This window comes from Durio zibethinus, chromosome 6 (assembly GCF_047325235.1).
Source record: "Durio zibethinus cultivar Kanyao isolate XHJ-2024 chromosome 6, ASM4732523v1, whole genome shotgun sequence".
NCBI lineage: Eukaryota > Viridiplantae > Streptophyta > Magnoliopsida > Malvales > Malvaceae > Durio > Durio zibethinus.
Window position 1 is genome coordinate 1,163,612 of NC_143167.1, and position 25,604 is coordinate 1,189,215.

The 25,604-nt window shown below is 33.0% G+C and overlaps 3 protein-coding genes and 1 pseudogene across 8 annotated transcripts; 2 read left to right on the forward strand and 2 right to left on the reverse strand.

Moving 5' to 3' along the window:
• Positions 1-1,990: 1,990 nt before the first annotated feature.
• Positions 1,991-5,256, reverse strand: LOC111285250 (laccase-4-like). The gene is made up of 6 exons (XM_022874592.2): positions 5,095-5,256; positions 3,893-4,044; positions 3,556-3,800; positions 3,286-3,414; positions 2,262-3,182; positions 1,991-2,178 (listed from the first exon to the last, which is right to left on the reverse strand). The coding sequence occupies exons 1-6, from the start codon at positions 5,182-5,184 to the stop codon at positions 2,048-2,050; spliced, it is 1,668 nt and encodes a 555-aa protein (XP_022730327.2). The 5' UTR covers positions 5,185-5,256; the 3' UTR covers positions 1,991-2,047.
• A 4,491-nt stretch (positions 5,257-9,747) lies between these two features.
• LOC111284745 (protein NRT1/ PTR FAMILY 8.1-like) lies at positions 9,748-12,666 on the forward strand. Of its 2 annotated transcripts, none has more exons than XM_022873642.2 (5): positions 9,748-9,902; positions 10,215-10,370; positions 10,433-10,650; positions 10,846-11,399; positions 11,636-12,666. In XM_022873642.2, the coding sequence occupies exons 2-5, from the start codon at positions 10,265-10,267 to the stop codon at positions 12,468-12,470; spliced, it is 1,713 nt and encodes a 570-aa protein (XP_022729377.2). In that variant the 5' UTR covers positions 9,748-9,902; positions 10,215-10,264; the 3' UTR covers positions 12,471-12,666. The 2 variants fall into 2 exon arrangements, with proteins under 2 accessions (XP_022729377.2, XP_022729376.2); XM_022873641.2 differs by having other exon boundaries at positions 9,791-9,962.
• A 224-nt stretch (positions 12,667-12,890) lies between these two features.
• LOC149518319 (protein NRT1/ PTR FAMILY 8.1-like) lies at positions 12,891-23,104 on the forward strand. Of its 4 annotated transcripts, none has more exons than XM_089761695.1 (6): positions 12,891-13,209; positions 13,325-13,468; positions 13,567-13,765; positions 14,986-15,033; positions 21,211-21,764; positions 22,185-23,104. In XM_089761695.1, exons 2-6 carry the CDS (start codon positions 13,443-13,445, stop codon positions 23,017-23,019), a joined length of 1,662 nt encoding a protein of 553 aa, XP_089617821.1. In that variant the 5' UTR covers positions 12,891-13,209; positions 13,325-13,442; the 3' UTR covers positions 23,020-23,104. The 4 variants fall into 4 exon arrangements, with proteins under 4 accessions (XP_089617821.1, XP_089617819.1, XP_089617820.1 ...); XM_089761693.1 differs by having other exon boundaries at positions 12,923-13,209; positions 13,548-13,765; XM_089761694.1 differs by lacking the exon at positions 14,986-15,033 and having other exon boundaries at positions 12,923-13,209; positions 13,548-13,765.
• Positions 23,105-23,359: 255 nt separating this feature from the next.
• LOC111284747 (uncharacterized) lies at positions 23,360-25,103 on the reverse strand (annotated as a pseudogene). Its single transcript, XR_016342639.1, has 3 exons — positions 24,342-25,103; positions 24,098-24,238; positions 23,360-23,652 (listed from the first exon to the last, which is right to left on the reverse strand). The product of XR_016342639.1 is annotated as an uncharacterized LOC111284747 (transcript).
• Between the last annotated feature and the right edge of the window lie 501 nt (positions 25,104-25,604).

A 25,604-nucleotide genomic window follows, 5' to 3' on the forward strand; every position in this document is an offset into this window, starting at 1 on the left:
GTAAAGTGCACAAATAATTCATCAATTCCCATTTGTCTTATATATATATATTATTGTAGTTCAAAAATAAAAAATAATTATGGTGACATTTGAATGCATTGTACATTCATAGAGGTACAATTAAATTTCAATTGTTATCATATAAATTCAAATATTAATTATAATGATATTCATTCAATATAAAATTTTCATTAAATTTTTTTTAATTATAATTATAATTATTATTATTTTTAATTTCATTGAAATCAATTTTATTATCTATTCAAATAAACTTTGCATATATTAAAATTTAAAATTTAAACTTATTAATTATTGTGATTATATGAAGTAATGAATTAAATCTCAAGTTTTATCTTTCTTTTATTCATATGATAAGCTGAGTGCCCTTAAACTTGAAAAATAAAAGGCACATTGACCCTTCGATGAAATTAGGAGGTGGGTGTTGGAAAGGGATCAATGATAATGGTGGCGAGGGGGAGAAAGCGACTGCAAAATATTTATGTGATATAATAATAATTGAAACCACCAACAGTATTTGCTTTCCATTAAGGGAAAGATTCCTTCTCAATTTGTTGTTTCATAAAAGTCCAAAAGTGAGACAAGTGTGATTGAGAATTGAGATTTTGAGGGCAGTGGCCTCAATACTGGCAGTGTCCGATCTAGGCCTCGTGCCGCTGCTTTCAACTTGCAATAATTTTGCAGTCTAAGAAGGACGAGAAAAAAAATAACTATGAATTGATTTTTTTGTTCAAAATTCAAAGTAATGAATTGATTATGTGCTATTATTTTCAAAGATGATATTATTCATATGCATAACTCTATGCATATTAGATAGTATAGTTCCTAAATGAAAGATAAGAGCCAAATGCTGAAAATATGGTACTATGTGAAACAGGGTCATCTCCACGAGTCTATGCTGCTGGTCCACTGCCACGAAAACTCAATCGAATGACGTAAAAATAAAATTTTTAATGAATTATTTGTGAATATATTTAATTTTTATTTGTTTAGATTTATTTATTAAATTTAATAAATAATTTTAAATAATATTTTTATATTTATTTATTAAATGAATTGATTATAAATAGAGATATGTTTGATTCATTTATATTTGTAAATAAAATTTTTTAAAATTAATTTAAAACTCATTTATTTATTATTTATTTGTTATTTGTTTACTATTTGTTTATAATAGTATTGTTAAAATTATATTTTTATATTTTTTTGAATTCTATTTAAGTTTTATTTATGTTTGTTTGTATTCGTTTAAAATTTATTTATTTAAATTTATTTGATTATAATTTTTTTATTATTTATGATCATATTTATTTATATATATTTATATACATATTCATTTAATGTTTACAAATAAACTCGTTTAACTTAATTAAATTTTATATAAATAATTTATTATTTAAACAACGAACAAAAAACTTTTTTTGAACATGAATTAAACAAAAATAATTTTAAAAATAAATGAATAAATTATAAATATATATTAATTCGTTCATATTCGATTCGTTTACATTCCTATCATCAGTGCAGCGAAGCCCACTAACCAAAGGCTTACGTCGTTTATGAGAGCCCGCGTTTCCTTTATTGGGCTTGAGGTTTAAGAGTCTTGCCTTCATTCTGCAGTGCTTAGCCGAATACCCAGATCAGTTCACCACAAAGCCCAAACTTTTGGTGCCCAAGAGCTTTCATTAGTAAAACTAATATTAGCTTTCTCTCTTTTTATGCTAAATGGAGATAGCTAAAAAGACAAAAAATAAAAAAAATTTTCACTTCAAACAGGATTTGTAAATACAGCATTTGCACAAACTGTAGAGCTCAAACTTGTAGGCCATATTTATGGAAACGAAAATTAAAAAAAAAAAAAAGGAATTTCGGCCGTGTTTTATATAATTAGTGCAACTTTTCTTGGCTTGCTCAAAAGAACTCTTCTTATTAGTAGTAATTATTAGCTTTCAGCCGCTCTATAAATTCTCCATTTCTTTATTTCTTCTGCTATATCTCCACTCCTCGTCGTTTTTGTTTTGGGATTTTTCTAGCACTTAGGGAGGTCAGTAGGAGGTGGTAGGAGAGATTCATTTGGGCCTTTGCCGTTGTCCACAACAAATGCCATTTTAAGTCCCCAAGTCGTGTGCACTTCCAAATGGCAATGCATGAACCAAACTCCTGCAAAACAAGAGAAAATTTATTTAGGAAGTACTTTTTTTTCACCTGGATCCTACTAGAAAATTAAAACATGACCTTCCAACCTGGATTGTCTGCCCTGAACCTTATAGCAGTCCATCCACCAGATGGAACTCCAACTGTGTTCCTCTCAACAGGATCAACAAGATTGAAGTTTTTAGGATCCTTTTTGGGGTTGAAATTCCCCAATCCCCTTCCAACCTCAAAGAAATTGAATCCATGCAAATGAACAGGGTGGTTCTCGGGGACAATCATCCCTGTATCTTGCAAGACTAGCTGCACGGTGTCGTTATAAGCAAGTCTGTACAGTTTTGTTCCTTGTTTGGTCGCAAAGTTTGTTAGTTGTGTGCTTGTATAGTTAAATGGAATAGGAGGATTGCCAGGGAAATCACTAGTGAAAACTCCATTTATGTTGAAGAAATGGGCTTGAAGTAGAGCGATTTTTGGCATAACAAAAGTAACATTGTTAACGGAAGCCACAACACGGCTTCCATTAACACATGTAGAACAAAGCTTAATGCCAAGGCCAACGGTGAAGAGAAGGGAATGGTCAATCTTTAAAGGGACATTAGCAGGATATTGTTTAGAATTCAGGCTTCGAAGTGCATTTGTAAAATTTGTTGCCACAGAGGTAGCATTTTTGGGCGGGGTTGATGTGAGAGTGGTGGCAGTACTGGTAAGAGAACCGGAGTAATGTAAGGTGGCAGTGGCAGTCACGTTATCTACTGCAATGGGTGCGTCCATGAAAGGTGAGGCTGCAACCAAATACTTTCCTGCACTACGGTGGGCTTTTAGGAGGACATTTGTGGTCTGCCCTGGGGCTATAACAATGGTGTCTGTTTTGAAGGGTTTCACATATGTGGCATCAACTTCGACAACAGTGAGTTGATGGCCGGCAATCTTGAAGAAGAGTTCTTCATTCAGTGCAGCGTTGATGATTCGAAGCATGTATGTCTTTCCTGGTTTAACTGCCAATGTATATCCTCCTGCAAATTGAGAGAAATATAGGGGAATTGAAAATGAAATTATTGATGGTCCAGCTTGAAGTGTTAATTTAATATGCAAGTCTCTTGTAGCTGAGGTTTTTACCCTGTGAAGGGCATCTTGAGATAGGTCCTGGGTGGCCATTAATGGTGTGAGCATCAGACACATTCGGGGCTAGGCCAGATTTCAAAGCTTCATTAATAACGGCTTCGACATCTGATTTCCACCATTCACCTGCACACAAAAAATTGAATATATGCATAAGTAAACATAATGAAGGAGAATATTCAAGTCATTATCAAAGCTTGTCCTAAGAATTTAAGCGATTTGTTTATGAAAAGGAGCACTATTAATGTTTCTTTTCTTGCTAATTACCTAAGATAACAATCTCTTCCTTGTGGGGTTTTGGGAAAGGATAAGGAACACCACGCTTGGGCAAGATAACTATTACACCATGGACAGTGGCCCTTAGCCATAGGATATGTGCGTGCCACCAAAGTGTGCCCCTTTGGCCAGTGATGGTGAAGTTGTACACAAAGCTCTGCCCTGGTTGAATCGGGCACTGGGTTATATATGCAGGCCCATCTGCCCAACCGGTACGTATTTGCCTAATCCCATGCCTGCTCCGCACAGGAAATCAAGTCCGAAGCCATGAATAAATCATTGATCTCGAGAATTGGTCAATGGTAGGAACTAGGAAGTTTGAACTTACCAGTGGATCGAGACATTGTATTTGACATGGTTCACCACTTTGACAAGAATTGTATCATCCTCTCTAGCAACTAAAGTGGGACCAGGGTAGCCTCCGTTCACAGTGACAATAGGCTTGGTTGAGCACAATCTTGTTGTATTTTTCAACACCACCTGCACATTTTTGCATAACAATAATCAATGAGATAATTTGTTGAAATTGGAATTGTTTACGGTGGTTACGGACGCCAAACTTGGTGGCTACAATATCGCCAACATTTACTTTCTTTGCTTTGCCGTTCAATCAAGATCATTTGTTAGTTCTGATCAAAACTCTTTGATGATGAATTTTCTTCTGTTATAATTTATACAAACTCTAGATCAAAAGCAATTTAATTTCATTCACTAATTAAAGAGAAGTGCTTTTATTGGTTTTTTTTGGTGGAAAATCATCGCAGGTGTGCTTTGTTTTGATAGCTTTCGGCTGTCGTCTAAGACAAGATAATATGTTTTCAGTGTGTGGTTGGTTAATCGTCTTAGCACGTAGAAAATCCGCACTTGGAAATTTTAAAATTAGCACGTTAAGCACGATAATAATTAACAAAAAAACAAAAAAGATGAATACTAATCATTGAAGAGCAAAACATGCATGAGCATACAATTCAGAATTAAAACACATGAAAATGATCAGTAAAGTTGACAAGACTTTCGACCTGAAATATATACCACGTGAGAACGCCAATTTAGTTGCTAATCAAGAAAAAAACTCGAATTTGTGGCAGAAGTACTTGATCTTTAATTATTCATCATCTTTTCATGCCATGGAGATTGAAGAATATTGGTGGGTATTTTCAAATATTTGCACTGAAAAATGTTTCATCGTAAACCAATGCGTATGCGCATTATATCAGATCAAAACACCAATGTTAGAGGAATTTAAGCTTGACTTCCCTCTAAGAAATCAGTTTGAATTTTGTTTTTCTGAAGCAGTTTTAACTGTATTAATTCATGCAAGCCTCACATATCAAATCTCTGTACAGAAAATTTCTCTAGGGCCATCAGCGGTCAGCCTATTCCATGTCTATTAACTAGCTAGAAATTATACCATTAGCAATGATGGAGGATAAGCTAACAGAGACCACTATGTCCTTTACCGCTCCTGGAAGCTGCTAGCTATGCACTCAAAGGGACGCTATACCATTGAGAAAATTAAGTACAACTTACATTCAACTTGTAGTGCCGAACCATGCACTCGACTGATGCTGGAAACCATAAGCAAGCTAAAAGCATTAGGATTCTAATCCATGTTGCCATCTCCAATAGTTGTCTCTACCTCTCTCTCAATGCCAAGCCCAAATTACTATTTTTTTTTTATCTAATTGGTGCACTCAGGCATTGAAGACAAACTCAAACTTATAAAGAGGCAAAATCCGAGTCTGGCCTCTGCTGCCAAGTCGTTTTTACTTAGTTAGGTGGAAATGAAGAATGCTTGAGAGGGAAGGGGGCAATGTACGAATTGAAGATATAGGCAGAAAGTTCTGAGAGATTTCTTGTGTATCACCCAAAGTAGTTACCTATCAAACTAAGACACATTTTGAAGCTAAGCTAGTTGAGCACCTGATGCCATTTTTCAATTGACTTGGTGGTCAGCCATGGGTTGGTCCAACCGTATGGGGTAAAGTACACCCGATCTCAACCACAATGTTGATAGATTTTCAACCCCATTGAGGTAAAGCATACGACAAAAGCAACAAGCAAAACAGAAAACCTGCTTGTTCTTTTCATTTTTTGCTTTGGCTTTTTACCCTTTTGTGATCATTAATCAGTAAAAAATTTAAGCATTTGATTGGCAGATTAGTATAACAGAAATCTCCGAATACTAGTAAGATTAGCCTTCATTGAGTCATTGCCACTAGTCTATTATGATGAGAAGCTTTTATCAAATATGATGTGAGGTATGAATAATAGTTGAATATCACCACCACAAAACTGAGATTTCATTGGAGTTTCTTATTTTTTGGGTTTTTTTTTTCTTGGCAATGATGCTGCATAATTAAAAAAAAAAAAAAAACATTAGGCAAAAGTTTACTCTAAAAGGACAACATTGCATATCTTTTTTACTTTTTCCCTTTGTTATAATTGAAACCATGGAACATGTTTAAATTATTGTTAGCATCACTTAGGCATAAAATTTTATAACATGCATTATAATTGTTCTCTTTTTAAGGCAAAGTTTGCATATCTTTTCCTATTTTTTTTTTAATGGGGAGTGGCGGAGGGCAAGCGGCCAACATCCTTTAGAACTATTTGGTGATAGAATAAGAATTTTAAGGAGAAACAAAGTGATCAAATGTTGGACCACTTCCAAACTGAGAAAAAAATATTGTCCAAATTAACAAGGATTATGAGTAAAAGATCAGCTGTGTTTTTAAGCATTATTGTCTACACTTACTGTAAATAATTTTTTCAACTCAAAATAAAATCAAAATTTTCCTATTTAAAAATGCATTTTCGAAATTTGTTTTAAAAATTTTCATATCTATAAGGCTTTAACGCTATTTTGAAATATTATAAAAATTCGTTACGATATATATAGGTATTTAAATTAATACTTGTGAGATATTTTTATCAAAATAAAATCGTAAAACTTTTATATTGTAAATTATAGACACGATGACATCTGAAAAAATAAATGATTATTACATCTCTTTAGAACTGTAACAGCATGCACTATGATATGTTGAAAGCTAGAGGAGATTTGGATAAATAAAAATAAAAATATATAAATTAGTGTGTTGAAAATTGGATAATTGTCACTTCAGCTATTTTTTTCAATGTAAAATTCGTAATTAGGTTATTTTCCATGAATTCGATGAACCCCTTGGCCATGGAGAAGGAAAGTAAGTGGGAAAGGGTGGGTAGTTGACAGATAAAAAAAAATGGTTAACCCAACAAAACACTTTAGTTAGGGATGCCTTTCATTGACTGGACTTTGTTTTCCAAAGGCTAAAGCTTCTGATGCTTAGAGGTCAGTGGCAACAGCTCATCCAACCTTTGTTTACTTTAAAATATTCCCCTAACATAATTTATTAATCACATTCCGCAGCCATATATATATATAAATGTTTTCTAAACTAAGCTTAATTATATTTGTATTTCTTGCTTATACTAAATTAATAGGAAAAAATAATGATTTCTTTCTTAATATTATTTTTGTAGCATAATTTTTTTAATTTTTAATTTATTTAAAAAAATTTTACCCTATTATTTTTTTGATTAAAAAAAGTATTACGTGTATAAATTCTCTTGAACAGATAATTTTTAAATACCACTTAATTTAAAAAATAATCTAATTGTAGCAAAATTTGTTGAATTTAAAATATTATATTGTTTTGTTAGACATTCAAGATCATTGAAGAAAAGTCTGGCTGATCTTTCTTTTATTATTCTTCTATTGAATCGGATTTCAAAAAACAATAATTAAGAATTAAAAACCAAAATCAGATATGTTTTCATTTTTTATTATTTTTAATTGGCAATTGCAAAAGGCTTTTGAAAAAGGTCAAGTTGAGCAGGCCCATTTTGAATGAACTAGACCTCTTTTTATAAAGGACCAATACCTTTGCCACATTAAATTTTTTATTAGGCCCTAAACTTTATTTTTTTTTCTGCCAACACCCTAGAAAAGTTTAAATCAGTTTTTAATACTAGTTATTTAAAAAAGAAAAACCAGAATTTAAAATTTTATTTCTTATAATAATGTAATTAGTCGACATGGGTAATTTCATAATTTAGATTAGTAAATAAATAAAAATTTTTAAACGGACATTTGGAGATAAATATTATTCCAATTTTATAACTAGAAAAATTTTAAAAGGGCTAACCATATTGCATTTATCATTGGGAACTAAGGGAAGTGTTAACTAGTGACTAATGGCAACGTGAAATTTAAGAAAAAAAAAATTATAATTAATGAGTTGTGTTCTTTTGAAATTGATGAACACAATGCATTAAATTAAAATTTTTTCTTGAAATATAAAATGGCTAACCCGAATCCCAATCTTTGATAATTTTATTATCATTTAATTATTTTCATACGGTCCATTCATCGATGCAAAATATCACAATATGATAAAATAATCAATTAAAAAAACCTCTAACTCTAATTAAAAATTTATTAGGTTTTTTAGGAATAACACCTTAAATTGCAAATTTCATCATTTTTATCTTTTGCGAAATATTTGCATCTTAACAATTTAAAATAAAATTTTAAATACTTAAATATTATTTAATAGATAAAAATTGAAGAAATTATATTTCATTTCATGTCCTGAAATTGTATTAAATAAATTCAATTAAAATTGATATTTTTCTATCATGATTATCATCATCATTATTTGAAGAAACATAAACGGAAGGGTTACTTGCAGGGTTGGAGATCAAATATCATTTTCTGTCTATAATTCTATAATCAAACATAAAAAAAAAAGAAAGAAAAAATTATTGGAAGTGAAATATGGTATTGATCAATGTTTGAGTTTTGCAAGTTATGTTGGAAAAAGACTCGCCTAGCTAGACAAAATGTTGCAAGACAATTAGCCTATGTTACCTAAAAAAATCTTATTTATATCTCATGCAAATATCCAAATTTAAGCCGTTCTCCTCATCTCCTAGATGGCATTTTAGTGTGAAAGGCTAGCTATGTCCAGTGTGTACGTGTGTATGTAGCTTTCATGTCATTGATAAAAATTTCAGGCATTTATTTTTTCATTAAAAAGTTAAATGAAAAGTACTAAAATTTTAAATATTTATATATTGAGTGAATGAGCGTATATGGCATTTTGTGATGAATAATTGGTTTCTTTGATAGAAAATTTGTACATACATCAAGCTTGTCATTTTGGAGAGAAAATCAAAGTAGTGGCTTGGGACTGCTATTTTGTTCTCACTAATATTTGTTTGTGAAGTCAGTCCAAATATGTTCATATTGTAATTAATTGGAGCAATGATTCATGGAAAGAATCTTTAATTGGTTCTGAGAAGAAACCGAAAGCGATTTATATAACTTTCCCAACGTGACGGAGATGTAATAAGTGAAAGCTTTAGAAACAGAATTTTAATCAATTTATGTGGAATAAATTATATTGGAATTGAAGCAAAGTCAAAGTTCATGAGCTGTGGGCAATGGCATTTGGAAGCATATATATAGAGAGAGAGGTAGTTAGGAGTGGAGACAATTCCTTGATGAACACAAGGCTTTCCCATCGAAAACAAAGCTACCTGCTCCAGTCTTTCCGTCATAGAAGAAAGATTCGCCGAAATTAAGCCTCGTTTATTTCACAAGACTTGAGCCATAATAAACCATTGTTCCAGGTTGTTTGAAACTTAAGGTAATTAAGTACTACTGCAGGCTGCACTGTATGTTTTTGTTCTTTCACGTGCTTGACTGATTTTTCTATTGTAGGAAAAACTGCCATGATTGGCCAAGCTCTAAGTTTTAGCTGGCCAATTTTATTTTTTTGGACTATGAACAAGTCCACTAGACTACTGTTACGTATTTAAATTTGTCACATCAGATGGACCATATTGCGGTCCATCTGTTTTTCTTGTGAAAGCGAAAAGGTGGACTTAGCAAAAGGGTGGACTTGAGGGCTGCTTCGTGATGTTCCTCAAAGTCTACTTTGAAAACCATCGTCAAATTCTTGGAGCCAGCACATTTGCTTTCTGGACATGTATGTCTTTTTGTGCATATTCCCACTGTGAAATGAATCTACCCTCTCATCGTTAAGTCATCCTTTGCTCTTTATGCAGAGTTTTCACATTTTAAAGTAGACTAGGAAAGTATAGACTATAGTGGGGCCCAGCAGATGTGATCACAACCCCACGACATTTTAATAATAGCTTGATCCAAGTTTTAATATTCAAGAGCAAATTCTATTGCCCCTGAAATCACGAGGCAGACAGCTTCTCAGGAAGCAATATTGCGTGATGCTTAGGAGCTTCAGATCTGCTCTATGGTGAAGTGAAACTTGGTGTGTGGATGTTTGAACTTTATCTTCTCTTTTACAGTATTAATCTTCTTGATTTTTGAGGTATTGATATACTCATTTCACTGTTATTTCAAGGATATTAGGTTAAATTGATGTATTGGTTTAGGCCTTCTTGGTCTTGAATCTCAATAGCTGGGATTTAGCAAAAAAGTTTTTTTTTTAGAAATATTAGTAGGTATGCATTTATTGAGTCTCTGTATGCTGACTTTCTCTGGAGTTTGTTGGCTAAGTACAACCATGATTCCTTTATAATATAGGCTTCAATCTCAAGTTCTGAGTCTTTCTGTTTCTCAGCGGATTCCAAAACCACGTGTAAGCAGGCTTAGATAAATTTCTGGAAAGCAATGGAAGAAGATGATATCTACACAAAAGATGGGACTGTGGATTACAAGGGAAATCCTGCTAATAAGAAGGAAACTGGAACCTGGAGAGCCTGCCCATTTATCATAGGTAATCATAGAAGCTAGTAGTTGAAATTAGAAATTAAAGCTTACTTTGGCATTTATCAACAGGAAATGAAGGCTGTGAAAGATTGGCATACTATGGGATGAGTACCAATCTGGTGCTTTATTTCAAGCATCGGCTAAATCAGCATAGTGCAGTTGCCACTAAAAATAACCAGAACTGGGGTGGCACATGCTACATTACACCATTAATTGGAGCATTTCTGGCTGATTCTTATCTAGGAAGATATTGGACAATTGCTGGTTTCTCAATCATCTATATAATTGTACGTTTGACTCATCTGATTCTTATTATATACTTGTAATTGCATCTCTTAAAGAATTTTGTACTACCAGAATCACAACATAAAAACCAACTGAAATTGCCGGAAAAGAAAATTTGGCCTAAGTTTTTTAAGCGACATTTTCTGTGAAATCTGTACCTTGGTATTTGAGACAAAATTATTTTACGTTATGAACAGGGAATGACACTTTTAGCATTGTCTGCATCAGTCCGCGGCATAAAGCCAAGATGTTATGCAGAAGATAACTGCAATCCAACAGAAACACAAAGCGCTATGGCCTTTCTAGCGCTTTACCTGATAGCACTAGGAACAGGAGGAATTAAGCCTTGTGTTTCATCATATGGAGCTGATCAGTTTGATGACACAGACGAAAAGGAGAAGAAACACAAGAGTTCTTTCTTCAATTGGTTCTATCTTTCTATAAACATTGGTGCTCTTATTGCGGCTTCTGTGCTTGTCTGGGTACAAGATAATGTGAGCTGGGGATGGGGTTTTGGCATCCCTGCTATAGCCATGGCAATAGCTGTCTGCTTTTTCTTTTCAGGTACTCGTTTGTATCGAAACCAAAAGCCTGGAGGCAGCCCTCTCACACGCCTGTGTCAGGTATTGGTGCCATCCATCAGGAAATATAAAGTTGCAGTACCTGCTGATAAGTCTCTTTTGTATGAGACAGCAGATGCAGAATCCAATATCAAAGGAAGCCGCAAGATTGACCACACAAATGATCTCAGGTCAGCGTCTGGACTTTAATCTTAAATTTGGAAATGAATTAGAGCCAATCACTTAAAAGAATTGAAGAAAAATTTGTTCATTTATTAATTAAGTGAAATAAGGTAGGAAATATGAACTCATTAGCTTGTCTGAGTTTAAATAAGAATGCAGTCGCCATAGATTAAATAATTGTTTGGTTACATATTCAAACTGTTGCTTTAGTTCCTTACCTCTGGGCTATGGCCGTGATCTTCAGTTTCTTTGACAAAGCCGCTGTGGAAATTCAAACAGACCAATTAAAGGGCTTAGTAAATCCGTGGAGACTTTGCACAGTTACACAGGTTGAGGAGCTGAAAGCTATAATTCGGTTGCTTCCCATATGGGCCTCTGGGATCATCTTTTCTACAGTTTACAGTCAGATGGGCAACTTATTTGTGTTGCAAGGTGAAAGAATGGATACTCGCGTTGGTCACTCTAACTTCAGGATCCCACCAGCATCACTTTCCATCTTCGACACTCTCAGTGTGATCTTTTGGGTGCCAGTCTATGACAGAATCATTGTCCCGGTGACAAGAAAATTCACCGGTCACAAGAATGGCCTAACTCAACTTCAGCGGATGGGAATCGGCCTCTTCATATCAATATTTGCCATGGTAGCTGCAGCAATTCTGGAGCAGGAAAGACTGAAAATAATCAAGAGGCACAACTACTATGAGCTAAAGGAAATGCCTTTGACCATCTTTTGGCAAGTTCCACAGTATTTCCTCATAGGGTGTGCAGAGGTTTTCACATTCATCGGACAGTTGGAGTTTTTCTATGAACAAGCACCTGATGCAATGAGGAGTTTCTGCTCTGCTCTATCACTCACCACTGTTGCTCTTGGTAGCTACTTGAGCTCTCTACTTGTAACCATTGTCACCAGCGTGACTGCTAAGAATGGGAAGCCCGGGTGGATACCAGACAACCTAAATTATGGTCACGTTGATTACTTCTTCTGGCTCTTGGCAGTGTTGAGCGTGCTAAATTTAGTCGTTTATCTCTGGATTGCCAAATGGTACACATATAAAAGGGCAGTGGGTACTCTTCGTTGATTGGCTTGTTGAATCAACTGTAAATTATTCTCTCGCCTGCTAAAGAAGAATTAGAGAATTCCCCCCCCCCCCCCCCCCCCCCCCTTTTATTATTATGTATGACATACAGTCTCTTCATGTAATATACAAGGAAACATGGTGAAAAAGGAGAGCTATGTTATGACAAAGCAAAAATCTCTTCATTTCCTCTTTTCCACCCATGGCAGTTTGGAGTAGGATTATTACCCTCAGATTTCAATTTTAGCCTGGCCCAAGTTTTTCTTGGGCTGGCCTCAGTGGCACCAAAATATAACCTAAATTTGTCTCATACGAGCCATTGCTCCACGATTCTAGTTTTTCTCTACAATTCCACAGATATTGCTGGGTTCGCCTTTTATACGGCAGTTAAAACTATCAGAGCTAGGCCCAGGTGTCAAACCAAGAAAAATTTTATACCCAAAGATAGGAATCTTGAGGCTCATAAAGCAGGATCATGACACTAGGAGGCTGATTAGACTAAAATATCTTTGTAATGCGCTCTAGGATCTTTCACTTTCAACAACACCCAGTCTCACCCTCTCTTCAGTACTATGTATATTAACAACACCTCCCTCTCACCCCCTCATCTTATTCTTTTTCAACTATTCAAGTCATGCTCCCTTTGAATCTTTATAAAAATTTACACACGAAAGCTGGCTAGGAGAGAATAGAACTTAGTTGGATCCATTTTAGGTGGCTGCTGCAACTTGATCACGATTGAGTAAGATATTTATTCTAGTGTTCCTATCCTTTCCTAGTGCTAAATGCTAATTCTGCTATTCCTGGTTTCATGACACATTTGCTAATTCTCCTTCCTTCTGCTTGAGTGAATTCAGCCAAGAATACGCAGGGTAAGATAAATTTCTTGAAAGTCATGGCTGAGGATGACTTTTACACGAATGATGGAACAGTGGATTACCAGGGAAACCCTGCCAATAAAAAGAAGACTGGAACATGGAAAGCATGTCCCTTTATCATTGGTAATTGTAAAAACAACCAGTTATATTTGGTAATGGGTAATCAAAGATGGATGCTTATCAGTTTAGCATTAATTAACAGGAAATGAATGTTGTGAAAGGTTGGCCTACTATGGGATGAGCAGCAATCTGGTGCTTTACTTCAAGCATCGACTCCATCAGCATAGTTCTGTTGCTACTAGAAATAACCAGAACTGGAGTGGAACATGCTATATCACATCATTGATCGGAGCAGTTCTTGCGGATGCTTTCCTGGGAAGATATTGGACAATTGCCTTTTTCTCAATCATTTATGTCTTAGTAAGTTCTATTCACATGAAAAGGAGATAGTTTGCTTATAATTGCATTTTATACAAAAGCTTGTACTGCAGATGTAATACCTCAGCCCAACTAATAATTGGATTAGATTAATACTAAAGTTCATCAGTTTATTAAGACATTATTTAGTAAAAAAAAAAAAAAAAACTGAAGTATTAGATGAAAGAAAACCTAACTATCGTGAAACAGAAAAGAAATAGAGTTCTTCTTCTTCATCTTCCTTAAGGTTAGAGAATATGAAAAATCAAGTTAAAGATTCACAATCAGAGGCTACATTCAAGTTAATCCCTTAAAGGTGAGTACATGCCCTCTTTTTATTTGAAAAGAAATATCAAATTGATTGCTATTATTTGGAGTTGAAGTTTTGAGAGAAAAACCAAGAAAAATCATGAAATCATTCATTAATCTTGATGATCTATTTTGGTAAATTACTGGGCTTTGTTTATTTCATGTTTTTAAGATTTATTGATGATTATTGAATGGAGTTTGAAGACTGAAAGTAAGGATTTGAGTTTTTAAAGATTGAAGGAGAAATTCTGTTTTTGAATGAGATATTGTGATCTGTAATAATGAATTAAAATAAAATTTTGTATTAATGGATAGATTATTGTTGTGATTATTATATATCATTGGAAAGCATGTTGAATCTAATTTCTAATAAAACAAACGAAAGTCAAATTTGAGTTTTATATGAAGAGTTGTCTAATTTTAACTTAAGGATATGCAGGCTGTAAGATAACAGCATCAGGGTTGAATTACGAAATTTTTTTAAATTTGTATACAAGGATTTACAGATTAAGCCATATATGTTTAGAAAGCTTATTGAGTCTATTTTCCAATGAAATAAGCAGAATTGAATTTGGAGTTTCCTGTAAATAAATATATAATTTTTATTAGAAGGTATACAGGCTGTTTGGCAGCAGTATATGACGTGAATTTCAAAAATTGTTATAATTAATCTACAAGGAATTACGAGGTGTGCCATATATGGTTAGAAAGCTTATTAAGTCTAGTTTCTAACACATTAAAGAGATCATAATTTCGATTTTTATATATTGAGATATGACTGTTTTAATGAAAAGAGGTCAGGCTGTCAGTATTAATTAGTTAAGTTAACCCTTTGTGTAACTTAGTTGATTTTTGTATAAATGGTCTCAAAAAGGGTTGATTAAATTCTGATCTATCGAAATGATCTTGGATAGGCCATTAATTATTTTGGAGGAAAAACTAAGTGGTGGAATCGAATGGAAGTAAGTAGAATCTCACACACTTTGCTTGTTTTCGAATCTATGTATATATATGTGTTTCTAAATGAAAGAATGTTTTATTTCTTTATTTTCAATGTATGAAAATAGGATCAAGCATATGATTATTTTGTGTTTCTCTACATAAATGATGGATCATGCTTATGAATGAAATGAGAAAATGATTTATGTTTAAAGAATGATTTTATGATGGCTACGTTTTTATATCCCTGGGAAGTGGGATCATCGACAGCAGAACTTAGTTCTACGACCCTGGCTAACGGGTAATAGTAGTTAGCGAAAGCCCTGGCTAACGGGTTATAATAATTAACAATGATCATGAGAATGAAATTGTCGATACGGTCAATGTCACGAGTTATAGCAGTGACCGTAGCTAACGATTAATGAATGATAATGATGATTTTAATGATTGATCTATGATTTGGTTTGATTATGATATTTGAATGATAGCATATTTTACAATGATTTATGAAGTGACATATTTTGACATTGATTTATGAATTTATGAAATATTTGACAAAACGATGATCTTGAAATGTTTTGATATTATGATTTGATGAATGTTTTGAATGATCTATATGATGTGTAAAAAAACGATGCTTGATCTGGTAAGTAGGGTGGGCAAAATCACCCGAACCCGTCGGGTTTCGACCCGACCCGACCCCTTAGGGTCGGTTTTTTTTTTTTGAAAATCGGGTATCGGGTCGGGTAGAGTAAAAAAATTTTCGGGGTCGGGTCGGGGTCGGGTTTTGAGCAAACCCGACCCTACCCGACCCGATATATATAAAAAAATTATTTTTTTAATTTTATATTTAATTTTATATATTTTTATATATATTTAATTTTATATTTATATTTAAAATAATATTTTATTAATTTCGGGTCGGGTCGGGTCGGATTTGATTTTATGCGATGTCGGGTCGGGTCGGGTTCGTGTATTAAAAATGAAAAAATTATTGGGTCGGGTACGGGTTCGGGTATTACATATTTAAAATCGGGTCGGGTTCGGGGCGAGCAAAAACCCGCCCCGACCCGACCCGTTGCCATCACTACTGGTAAGGTGTGTGAGCCTATACTTACTGAGCTGTGGTTTGCTTATTTTCCTTTTACTTTTTCTTTACAAATGACTAAGTGATAAGTTTGGTTAGTCTTGTGTGAAGCTAGAAGATGAAATGAAAAAGATTACTTAGTCGTCGAAGAATATGTTGGCCAATGAGATCTTACTAGAATAGTTTTGTATTTTATATGGTTTGTATTTGGATATATAAAGATGTATTATCAGATGGATTAAACATATGGATTTTACTTGGTAGATTATTTTATTGAAGAATTTTAGAATGTTTAAGAAAGAAGGCTTCGTATTACTTTAGAATTTTCTTCAAGGTAATACAATCATCTTACGTCTTGATCTCGGGACGTGACAAAAGTGGTATCAGAGTTTAAGTTATGATCTTTGAAGAATTTTAAGAGGTAGATTATGATTTGTATATTGTGTTGAGATTTTCTTTAAAAGCTTAAGTTATGTTTCTTGGAGATTTTCTAAGAGTTCAGGTTATGATCCTTAAATTATGTGAGATGTTAAGGAGCTTATAATATGATTTTGAGGATTTTCTAAGAACTATGATTATAATCTTTGGAGATTTTTAAGAAGTTAATTTATGATAAGTAGATTATCGATGATTTTCAAAGAATATAGTTTATGATCCTTAGATTGAAAGAGATATTCTATGAGTATGGTTACAATCTATATATTATGTAAAGATTTTTAAGAATTAGATTATAATCTCTAGATAATGTGATAATTTTTCAAGGACATAACTTTGGTCCATAGACTATAGTGGTGAGTATAAGTAAATGATTCGATGAATTTTGAAGTAGTTAAAGTTTTAATGAATTTTGAGAAATCAATGATTCAATGGATTCTTGGTGTAGTTATTTTGTTAATGTTTATATATTACTTTTGGATCTTGTAGTTAAGAGAAAGTGTAATTACTTTGATATAGTACGATTTTATAAGTTGAAAAAATTTTTGACGCCACTTGTAATGAGATATATTTTATAAGTTAAAGGATTATTTAAAAGAACAATTTGGTCGTTGGAGATTCTATGGGTTTGAGAAAAGACTTTTGACTTAATGAGGTTTTGAAATTATTTGACAAGTGTTAAGTGAATCATTGATCAAGGATGAAGATTAGAATAGGAATGTACATTGTTGGAATTAAAAGTATAGAATATTGAAGTTGGAATGAAATGATATGTTGAAATTTTGAAGTAATTATTTATGGGTTATAATGTTTGAGAATTTATCTTGATGGATTTAGTCCAAAATGTTATAATTGTGGTAAATAGCTTTATATATGTAAAGAAGGATGTTCACTTGATTTGATTCTACATTTTTATTAAGAAAGTATTTAAGGTTTAATCATGCGAGTTTAATGTTTGTATAGTTAATTTAAAGTTTGATCATTAAATTCCTATTTAAGGTGTACTGATATTTTTAATGGCTAAAGTGATTAAAATTGTGGTTATCCAAATGATTTAGTAAAGAAGTTAGTTTTAAAGGAGTAATCGATTTTCGAAAAAAATATATATATATGTTTTGGTTAAGAATGATTGTTTGAAGTTTACAAGGGTAAAAGATTGGTTGAAATCTTATAAGTGATGATTTTGTGTACTTGGTGATGCTGAGCATCTATTCAATTTTAGAGAGGTTTGATAGAACTTTTGAAATAATGTGATGCATTTGGCTATTGTTCATAATTATACTTTTGGTGTGAATTCAAGTGTTTGGAGTTCTTATTGGTTCAAACTTTATAAAATAATTTTTTTTTATGGATTATGATGCATAGTTTTTAACTTTGACGTGAAGATGATAGCAATATATTTGGTAAAAAGAGAATTTAAGACATTATGATGTTTGTGGGGATTATGAAGAATCAATTGTTATATGATAATTGGTATATTAAAAAGAACAATATTCGAAATTGAAGACAACTTAGGTAACCAAAGATTTATGTTTGAATTTATATGGTATAAATTTATGGATATGATCTATTGCATTCATGTCATATGTATTCTAGTGGTTAATTGATAGAAAATTTTATGTTGTCGGTGGAAAATAAAAAAAAAATTAAAGAACTATGTGATATCTTTTTGGTAACAAAATGATTTGTTGATATTGTTATTCAAGGTTGTTATGGTTATGAAAACATGGTGTGAAGCATATTACAAGGAATTTTGTGGACACATGCTTTTCTTGTTACAAAATGATGTTATGAAAGTTAATTTGTTTGAATTTTATTGGAAAGAAATATCAGAGTGCGCAGTGGAAGCTTGAGTTGATTTTAAGTTCTAAATTGTTATGCTATTATTAGTTGAGAAAGTGATGAATCTTTAATAAATAAAGAATATTGTCACCTTTGATGTTTAGTGTATATGATGAATCTATGTTAAGAAGATATCTTAGTAAAAGTTATGTGATTGGATATGAGTATTTAGAAATTCAAGATGATATGAGTTTTAACATATTGAAATATTTTTTTTTTCGAATAGTTGATTAGAAAGAACAAGTTTTGAGGCAAGATGATTATTTTTTTTCAAAGTTCAATGAAACAATCATACAACAAGAGATATGATTGCAAAACTAAAGGAATGAGATATGAATGTAAATCAAGTTTCGAGGACGAAACTTCTTATAAGGAGGGGAGAATGTAATACCCCAGTCCAACTAATAATTGGGCTAGACTAATACTAAAGCCCATCAATTTATTAGACATTATTTAGTAAAAAAAAAAGGACTGAAGTATTAGATGAAAGAAAACTTAACTATCGTGAAACAGAAAGAAAATAGAATTCTTCTTCATCATCTTTCTTAAGGTTAGAGAATATGAAAAATCAAGTTGGAGATTCACAATCAGATGCTACAATCAAGTTAATCCCTTAAAGGTGAGTACATGCCCTCTTTTTATTTGAAAAGAAATATCAAATTGATTGCTATTATTTGGAGTTGAAGTTTTGAGAGAAAAACCAAGAAAAATCATGAAATCATTCATTAATCTTGATGATCTATTTGGGTAAATTATTGAGCTTTGTTTATTTCATGTTCTTAAGATTTATTGAATGGAGTTTGAAGACTGAAAGTAAGGATTTGAGTTTTTAAAGATTGAAGGATAAATTCTGTTTTTGAATGAGATGTTGTGATCTATAATAATGAATTAAAATAGAATTTTATATTAATGGATATATTATTGTTGTGATTATTATATATCATTGGAAAGCATGTTGAATCTAGTTTCTAATGAAATAAACGAAAGTCAAATTTGAGTTTTATATGAAGAGTTGTCTAATTTTAACTTAAAGATATGCAGGCTATAAGATAACAACATTAGGGTTGAATTACGAAATTCTTCTTAATTTGTATACAAGGATTTACAGATTAAGCCATATATGTTTGGAAAGCTTATTGAGTCTATTTTTCAATGAAACAAGCGGAATTGAATTTGAAGTTTCATGTGAATAAATATATAATTTTTATTAGAAGGTGTACAGGCTGTTTGGCAGCAGTATATGACGTGAATTTCAAAAATTGTTATAATTAATCTACAAGGAATTACGAGGTGTGCCATATATGGTTAGAAAGCTTATTAAGTCTAGTTTCTAACGCATTAAAGAGATCATAATTTTGATTTTGATATATTGAGATATGACTGTTTTAATGAAAAGAGGTCAAGCTGTCAGTATTAATTAATTAAGTTAACCCTTTGTGTAACTTAGTTGATTTTTGTATAAATGGTCTCAAAAAGGGTTGATTAAATTTTGATCTATTGAAATGATCTTGGATAGGCCATTAATTATTTTGGGGGAAAAACTAAGTGGTGGAATCGACTGGAAGTAAGTAGAATTTTACACACTTTGCTTGTTTTCGAATCTATGTATATATATGTGTTTCTAAATGAAAGAATGTTTTATTTCTTTATTTTCAATGTATGAAAATAGGATCAAGCATATGATTATTTTGTGTTTCTCTACATAAATGATGGATCATGCTTATGAATGAAATGAGAAAATGATTTATGTTTAAAGAATGATTTTATGATGGCTACGTTTTTATATCCCTGGGAAGTGGGATCATCGACACCAGAACTTAGTTCTACGACCTTGGCTAACGGGTAATAGTAGTTAGCAAATGCATGATCATACGACCCCGGCTAACGGGTAATAGTAGTTAGCATAAACCCTGGCTAACGGGTTATAATAGTTAGCAATAATCATGAGAATGAAATTGTCGATACGATCAATGTCACGAGTTATAGCAGTGATCGTAGCTAACGATTAATGAATGATAATGATGATTTATGATAATTTTAATGATTGATCCATGATTTGGTTTGATTATGATATTTGAATGATAGCATATTTTACAATGATTTATGAAGTGACATATTTTGACATTGATTTATGAATTTATGAAATATTTGACAAAACGATGATCTTGAAATGTTTTGATAGTATGATTTGATGAATGTTTTGAATGATCTATATGATGTGTAAGAAAACGATGCTTGATCTGGTAAGGTGTGTGAGCCTATACTTACTGAGCTGTGGTTTGTTTATTTTCCTTTTACTTTTTCTTTACAAATGACTAAGTGATAAGTTTGGTTAGTCTTGTGTGAAGCTAGAAGATAAAATGGAAAAGATTACTTAGTCGTCGAAGAATATGTTGGCCAATGAGATCTTAAGAGATAGTTTTGTATTTTATATGATTTGTATTTAGATATATAAAGATGTATTATCAGATGGATTAAACATATGGATTTTACTTGGTAGATTGTTTTATTGAAGAATTTTAGAATATTTAAGAAAGAAAGCTCCGTATTACTTTAGAATTTTTTTCAAGGTAATACGACCGTGTTATGTCTTGATCTCAGGGCGTGACAGCAAAACTCTTGAAGAATAGATTAAATTTATCAGTTAAATATTGACAACTACTCCTATCAATGGAAGAATTGAAAGAAAAATGGTATCCCGGATGAGCTTAGTCCAATCCAATCACCAATTTTGTTCAGTACCAAAGTTAAAAGCTTTTGACATGGGATTTTGAAGCAAACTTTTCATGAAATCTGTATCTTCTTAAATATTATAAAATCATTTATAATTTCACAGGGAATGACACTTTTAGCATTTTCTGCAACCGTACATGGCATCAGGCCAAGGTGTTACTCGGAGGATAACTGCAATCCAACAGTTATGCAAAGTGCAGTGTTCTTTGTAGCACTTTACATGGTTGCACTGGGAACAGGAGGAATTAAGCCTTGTGTCTCATCATATGGAGCAGATCAGTTTGATGACACCGATGAGACTGAGAAGAAACATAGGAGCTCTTTCTTCAATTGGTTTTACTTTTCCATAAATATTGGTGCTCTTGTTGCTTTTTCTGTGCTGGTCTGGGTACAGGATAATGTGAGTTGGGGATGGGGTTTTGGAATTCCTGCCATTGCTATGGCAGTGGCTGTTACATTTTTCTTTTTAGGTACTCGTTTGTACCGCAACCAGAAGCCTGGAGGTAGCCCTCTCACACGCCTCTGTCAGGTGCTGGTAGCAACCTTCAGGAAATTCCGATTGGCAGTACCTGCTGATAAGTCTCTTCTGTACGAGATTGCAGATGCTGAATCCAATATCAGAGGAAGCCGGAAGATTGAGCACACAGAAGATCTTAGGTTAGTGCCTGAACATCAATCTCAAACTTGCAACTGGGTTACAGTCACGTCTAATTATTGGGAAAAAATTATTCATTCTTCATTAACATCATACAGTTTCATTAATTCTTCATCGATATCTAAACAAGTCAATCCAGAAGCACTACCTACAATCTTGAACAGCTTTTGAAGCTATGAACATATCTTGATATTTCCTCATAGCCGTTAGGCACATAGGCTAAATGTTGTATGCATATTGACAAGAATTATAATAATTCATATTCATGTGATTCAATTTGCAAACTTCCTCTCTAAATTCTACTTAATTTAAACTTAAGATTTTCACCATGCTCAGTGCATGTAGGTAGATAGACTTACTGTCAAGTTCATTTTTCTATTAATTCAACGTTCAAACTCTAAGATAGCTGATCCAATATTCAGTTTCTTTGACAAAGCGGCTGTGGAAACTGAATCAGACCACATAAAGGGTACTGTAAACCCATGGAGACTTTGCACAGTTACTCAAGTTGAGGAGCTAAAAGCTATCATTCGCTTACTCCCCATATGGGCAACTGGAATCGTCTTTGCTGCTGTGTGCAGTCAGATGAGCAATTTTTTTCTGTTGCAAGGGGAAAGAATGAATACTCATGTTGGGAATTCTGCCTTCAAGATACCACCAGCATCACTTTCGATCTTTGACACCCTTAGTGTTATCTTTTGGGTGCCAATCTATGACAGAATCATTGTCCCAGTGACAAGAAAATTCACTGGTCACAAGAATGGCCTAACTCAACTTCAGCGGATGGGCATTGGTCTATTAATATCAATATTTGTCATGATATTTGCTGCAATTCTGGAACTTGAAAGACTCCGAATAGTGAGGAAGCACAATTACTATGAGCTTAAGGAAATGCCAATGACAATATTTTGGCAAGTTCCACAATATTTCCTCATAGGGTGTGCAGAGGTTTTCACAATCATTGGACAATTGGACTTTTTCTATGCGCAAGCCCCTGATGCTATGAGGAGCCTCTGCTCAGCTCTACAACTCACCATCATTGCACTTGGTAACTACTTGAGCTCCCTGCTTGTGACTATTGTTTCAAGTATAACCGCTAGGAACGGAAAGCTCGGGTGGATACCAGACAACTTAAATTATGGCCATATTCATTACTTCTTCTGGCTCTTGGCATTGCTGAGTGTGCTAAATTTTGGGGCATTTCTCTTGATTGCAAAATGGTACACATATAAAAGTCCAGTGGGGACTCTTCGTTGATTTTATAATTTCCACTTTACGTGCTGAAGTGACTGTAAACAATTTTTCGCCTGCTTAGATTGTAGTATGTCCCCCATTTCCTCCCCCTTATTATGTATACAGTTAAAAGGCTTCCTCATGTCTGTGTTTCTAAATTATTTAATGAACAATGAAACAGGGTAAGAAAGATGGATGACACAATGCCATAGCTCATGTGTCTCCTATTGCTCTTTGAAGCAATAATGGAAACACAATTTTAGTTTTGCCCCTCTATTTCATTTGCCAACTTGAGCTTAACATTCTGACTATCCGCAAACGGTAGACCAAAAATGAAAGAAAAATTATGCCAGAAGTTTTGGAACTTGTACAATATTTGCCACAATGCAGAATCTTTATTAGGTCCAAAATCACATAATATACTTACATGAAAGCAATTCAATAGGTAGTACTTGTAACAACAACATCCACCGGTGCCCTAGAAGGATTTTCTTACAGAAACTTGGAATGGAACTAGAGTTTGCTAGCTTTTTTGCCAAACAATGAATGGCAACCTTCAGCAATTAACTCCGCTGTTACTTTGTTTCTGACAAGAACAATTATTCCTGAATAACTTCCTTTCCGTCCTAAAACCTTTGAAGTAATCTCTAACTCATCCTGAAAATTCTCTAACAGCCAGTAACCAGTCTGAAAGGAGAAAGAACAAACAATAGCCGATCCTTCAGGACCTTCACTTGTCTGCCAAGTATTATGATCTTGGACTGAACTGAACTGATTATCAAATACCAGTAGGATTATAGAAATATATGGTATCATTTCTCCCTTCAGCTTCACAACAGGAGGCATGTGATAGTTTCTATTCCACCTCTAAATACCCAAATCCTCAAAAAAGGGCTAGATTCAATCTCACATCCCCGTTACAACTTCATAGTAATGTACCTTTCAATCAGTCCAAATTCAGGTAGTGAAAAACCCAATAGACTTAAATTCATGATCAAACTGAATAATAGAATCTAGCCGCAAAAAGCATGCCAAAAAACAAGAAAAAGTTAAAGGACAAAGATATTCTTAAAGTGAACTACTCGTAACAAAGCTGACTCACATTGAGCTTAGCAGTTCCGAGAAACGAGATGGACATGTCGGCTGAAACATTCATAGGAAGACCTTCGACATAGACAACAGCCCCACCAGCTTCACCAACAAGATTTGCAACAGCAGCTGTTGCTAAATTTCCATTTTTATCCTGCCAAAGTTAAATTATTCAAAAAGAAAATAAAAAGAATCAACCCAAATCTCATGTAAATCTAATTCTATGGAATTTGAGATGCGGTTTTGGGATAGCTTACTGTGAGGCGAGGAGGGACTTTGAGAGTGCAGGAAACGAAGCAAGGCTCGACCCTGTCGACATGGAAGCCACGTAAGGCGAAATCTTCAACTGGAAACCGACTTGGTGAGGGTGAACAGTGAGCAGTGACACGCTCTCTGCTTCTTCTTTGTTTAGTTCCAGGAATTCTTTGACTTTTTCCATGTTCGATTTTCTTGACTCTCCAGCTGAGATTAAGATATCAGACCGTTAAAAGTCGTTGCCAATCACTGGTTATTCAATCAGGTTGGGTTGGATTGGACCTGGACTTGGACATGGGAGCCAAGCGGATCGGTCTTGCACTTCATTTTAGTCCATCTGGCTTATCTTTGAAGCGCATTCAGCCAAATGGAGACCAGAAAAACGGTATGGGTCTTAAAGAATGTCTTGGTTAGGCTTGTTCGGTACCAGAGAAAAGCACCAACCATCCCTTTCTCCTAAATTTTGATTATAATAATTTTTAAATTGAAAATTTTTTGATATTTTTTATTTTAAAAACACACCTTGTCTGGATTGTATAAAAACACACATTATGAGAAGAAAACAAATGTGTGATTTCAAATTTCAATGCTAATTGATCAGCCTTGGAAGAGTTGACTTCCAAAATTTAAGAGACATGAAGAAGTGGCAATTGGAAGCATCTTTGTGCGCATGGGCATTTCCCATAAATTAACCAAAACCCAAAGCAGTTTTTGGACTCTATTCTCGAAGAATCGCATGTAGAGAACAAATCTCCCAAATCTTCCTCCCTTAAAAATATTACTAATAAAAGAAAAATCTTAAACCAAAGTCTTGAAGTTAGAGAATTAAATTGTTATAAAGAAATTATCATATTTACACGTAAATATGACAATTAATATATTTATATTTTATAAAATATTAAAATACATGTATTAATATCATATTTTATATAAAAATTACATATCATATTTTGTATTAATATGAAAATATTAAATATATATTTTTAGTTTTACTAAATTTATATATAATTATTATTAAAATTTTAAATTTTATTATTTTCGTGTCTTTTTTATATCGTATTCGTATTTTATTATCATATAATATTTTAAATTATTAGATCTATTTACAAGTGATAAAGCTTTTATATTTTATAATTTGCAAAAATAACATAATTATTAAGATATTATAAAATTATGATTTAACTTGATTTTTTTAAAATTTTCATATAATTGATCTAATATAAAATTTAATTTGTTATTATTATATTAAGATATTATAAAAATAA

Bases quoted from the DNA above. Each gene is read 5' to 3' on its own strand.
- LOC111284745 (XM_022873642.2), top strand. From the start codon at position 10,265: ATGGAAGAAGATGATATCTACACAAAAGATGGGACTGTGGATTACAAG. The intron at 10,371-10,432 runs GTAATCATAGAA...ATTTATCAACAG, and splicing joins AGCCTGCCCATTTATCATAG to GAAATGAAGGCTGTGAAAGA. The intron at 11,400-11,635 runs GTCAGCGTCTGG...CGTGATCTTCAG, and splicing joins GACCACACAAATGATCTCAG to TTTCTTTGACAAAGCCGCTG.
- LOC111285250 (XM_022874592.2), bottom strand. From the start codon at position 5,184: ATGGCAACATGGATTAGAATCCTAATGCTTTTAGCTTGCTTATGGTTT. The intron at 3,801-3,892 runs GTAAGTTCAAAC...TGTGCGGAGCAG, and splicing joins TACAATGTCTCGATCCACTG to GCATGGGATTAGGCAAATAC. The intron at 3,183-3,285 runs GTAAAAACCTCA...CTCAATTTGCAG, and splicing joins CTCAAGATGCCCTTCACAGG to GAGGATATACATTGGCAGTT.
- LOC149518319 (XM_089761693.1), top strand. From the start codon at position 13,363: ATGGCTGAGGATGACTTTTACACGAATGATGGAACAGTGGATTACCAG. The intron at 15,034-21,210 runs GTAAGTAGAATC...ATAATTTCACAG, and splicing joins AGTGGTGGAATCGAATGGAA to GGAATGACACTTTTAGCATT. The intron at 21,765-22,184 runs GTTAGTGCCTGA...TCCAATATTCAG, and splicing joins GAGCACACAGAAGATCTTAG to TTTCTTTGACAAAGCGGCTG.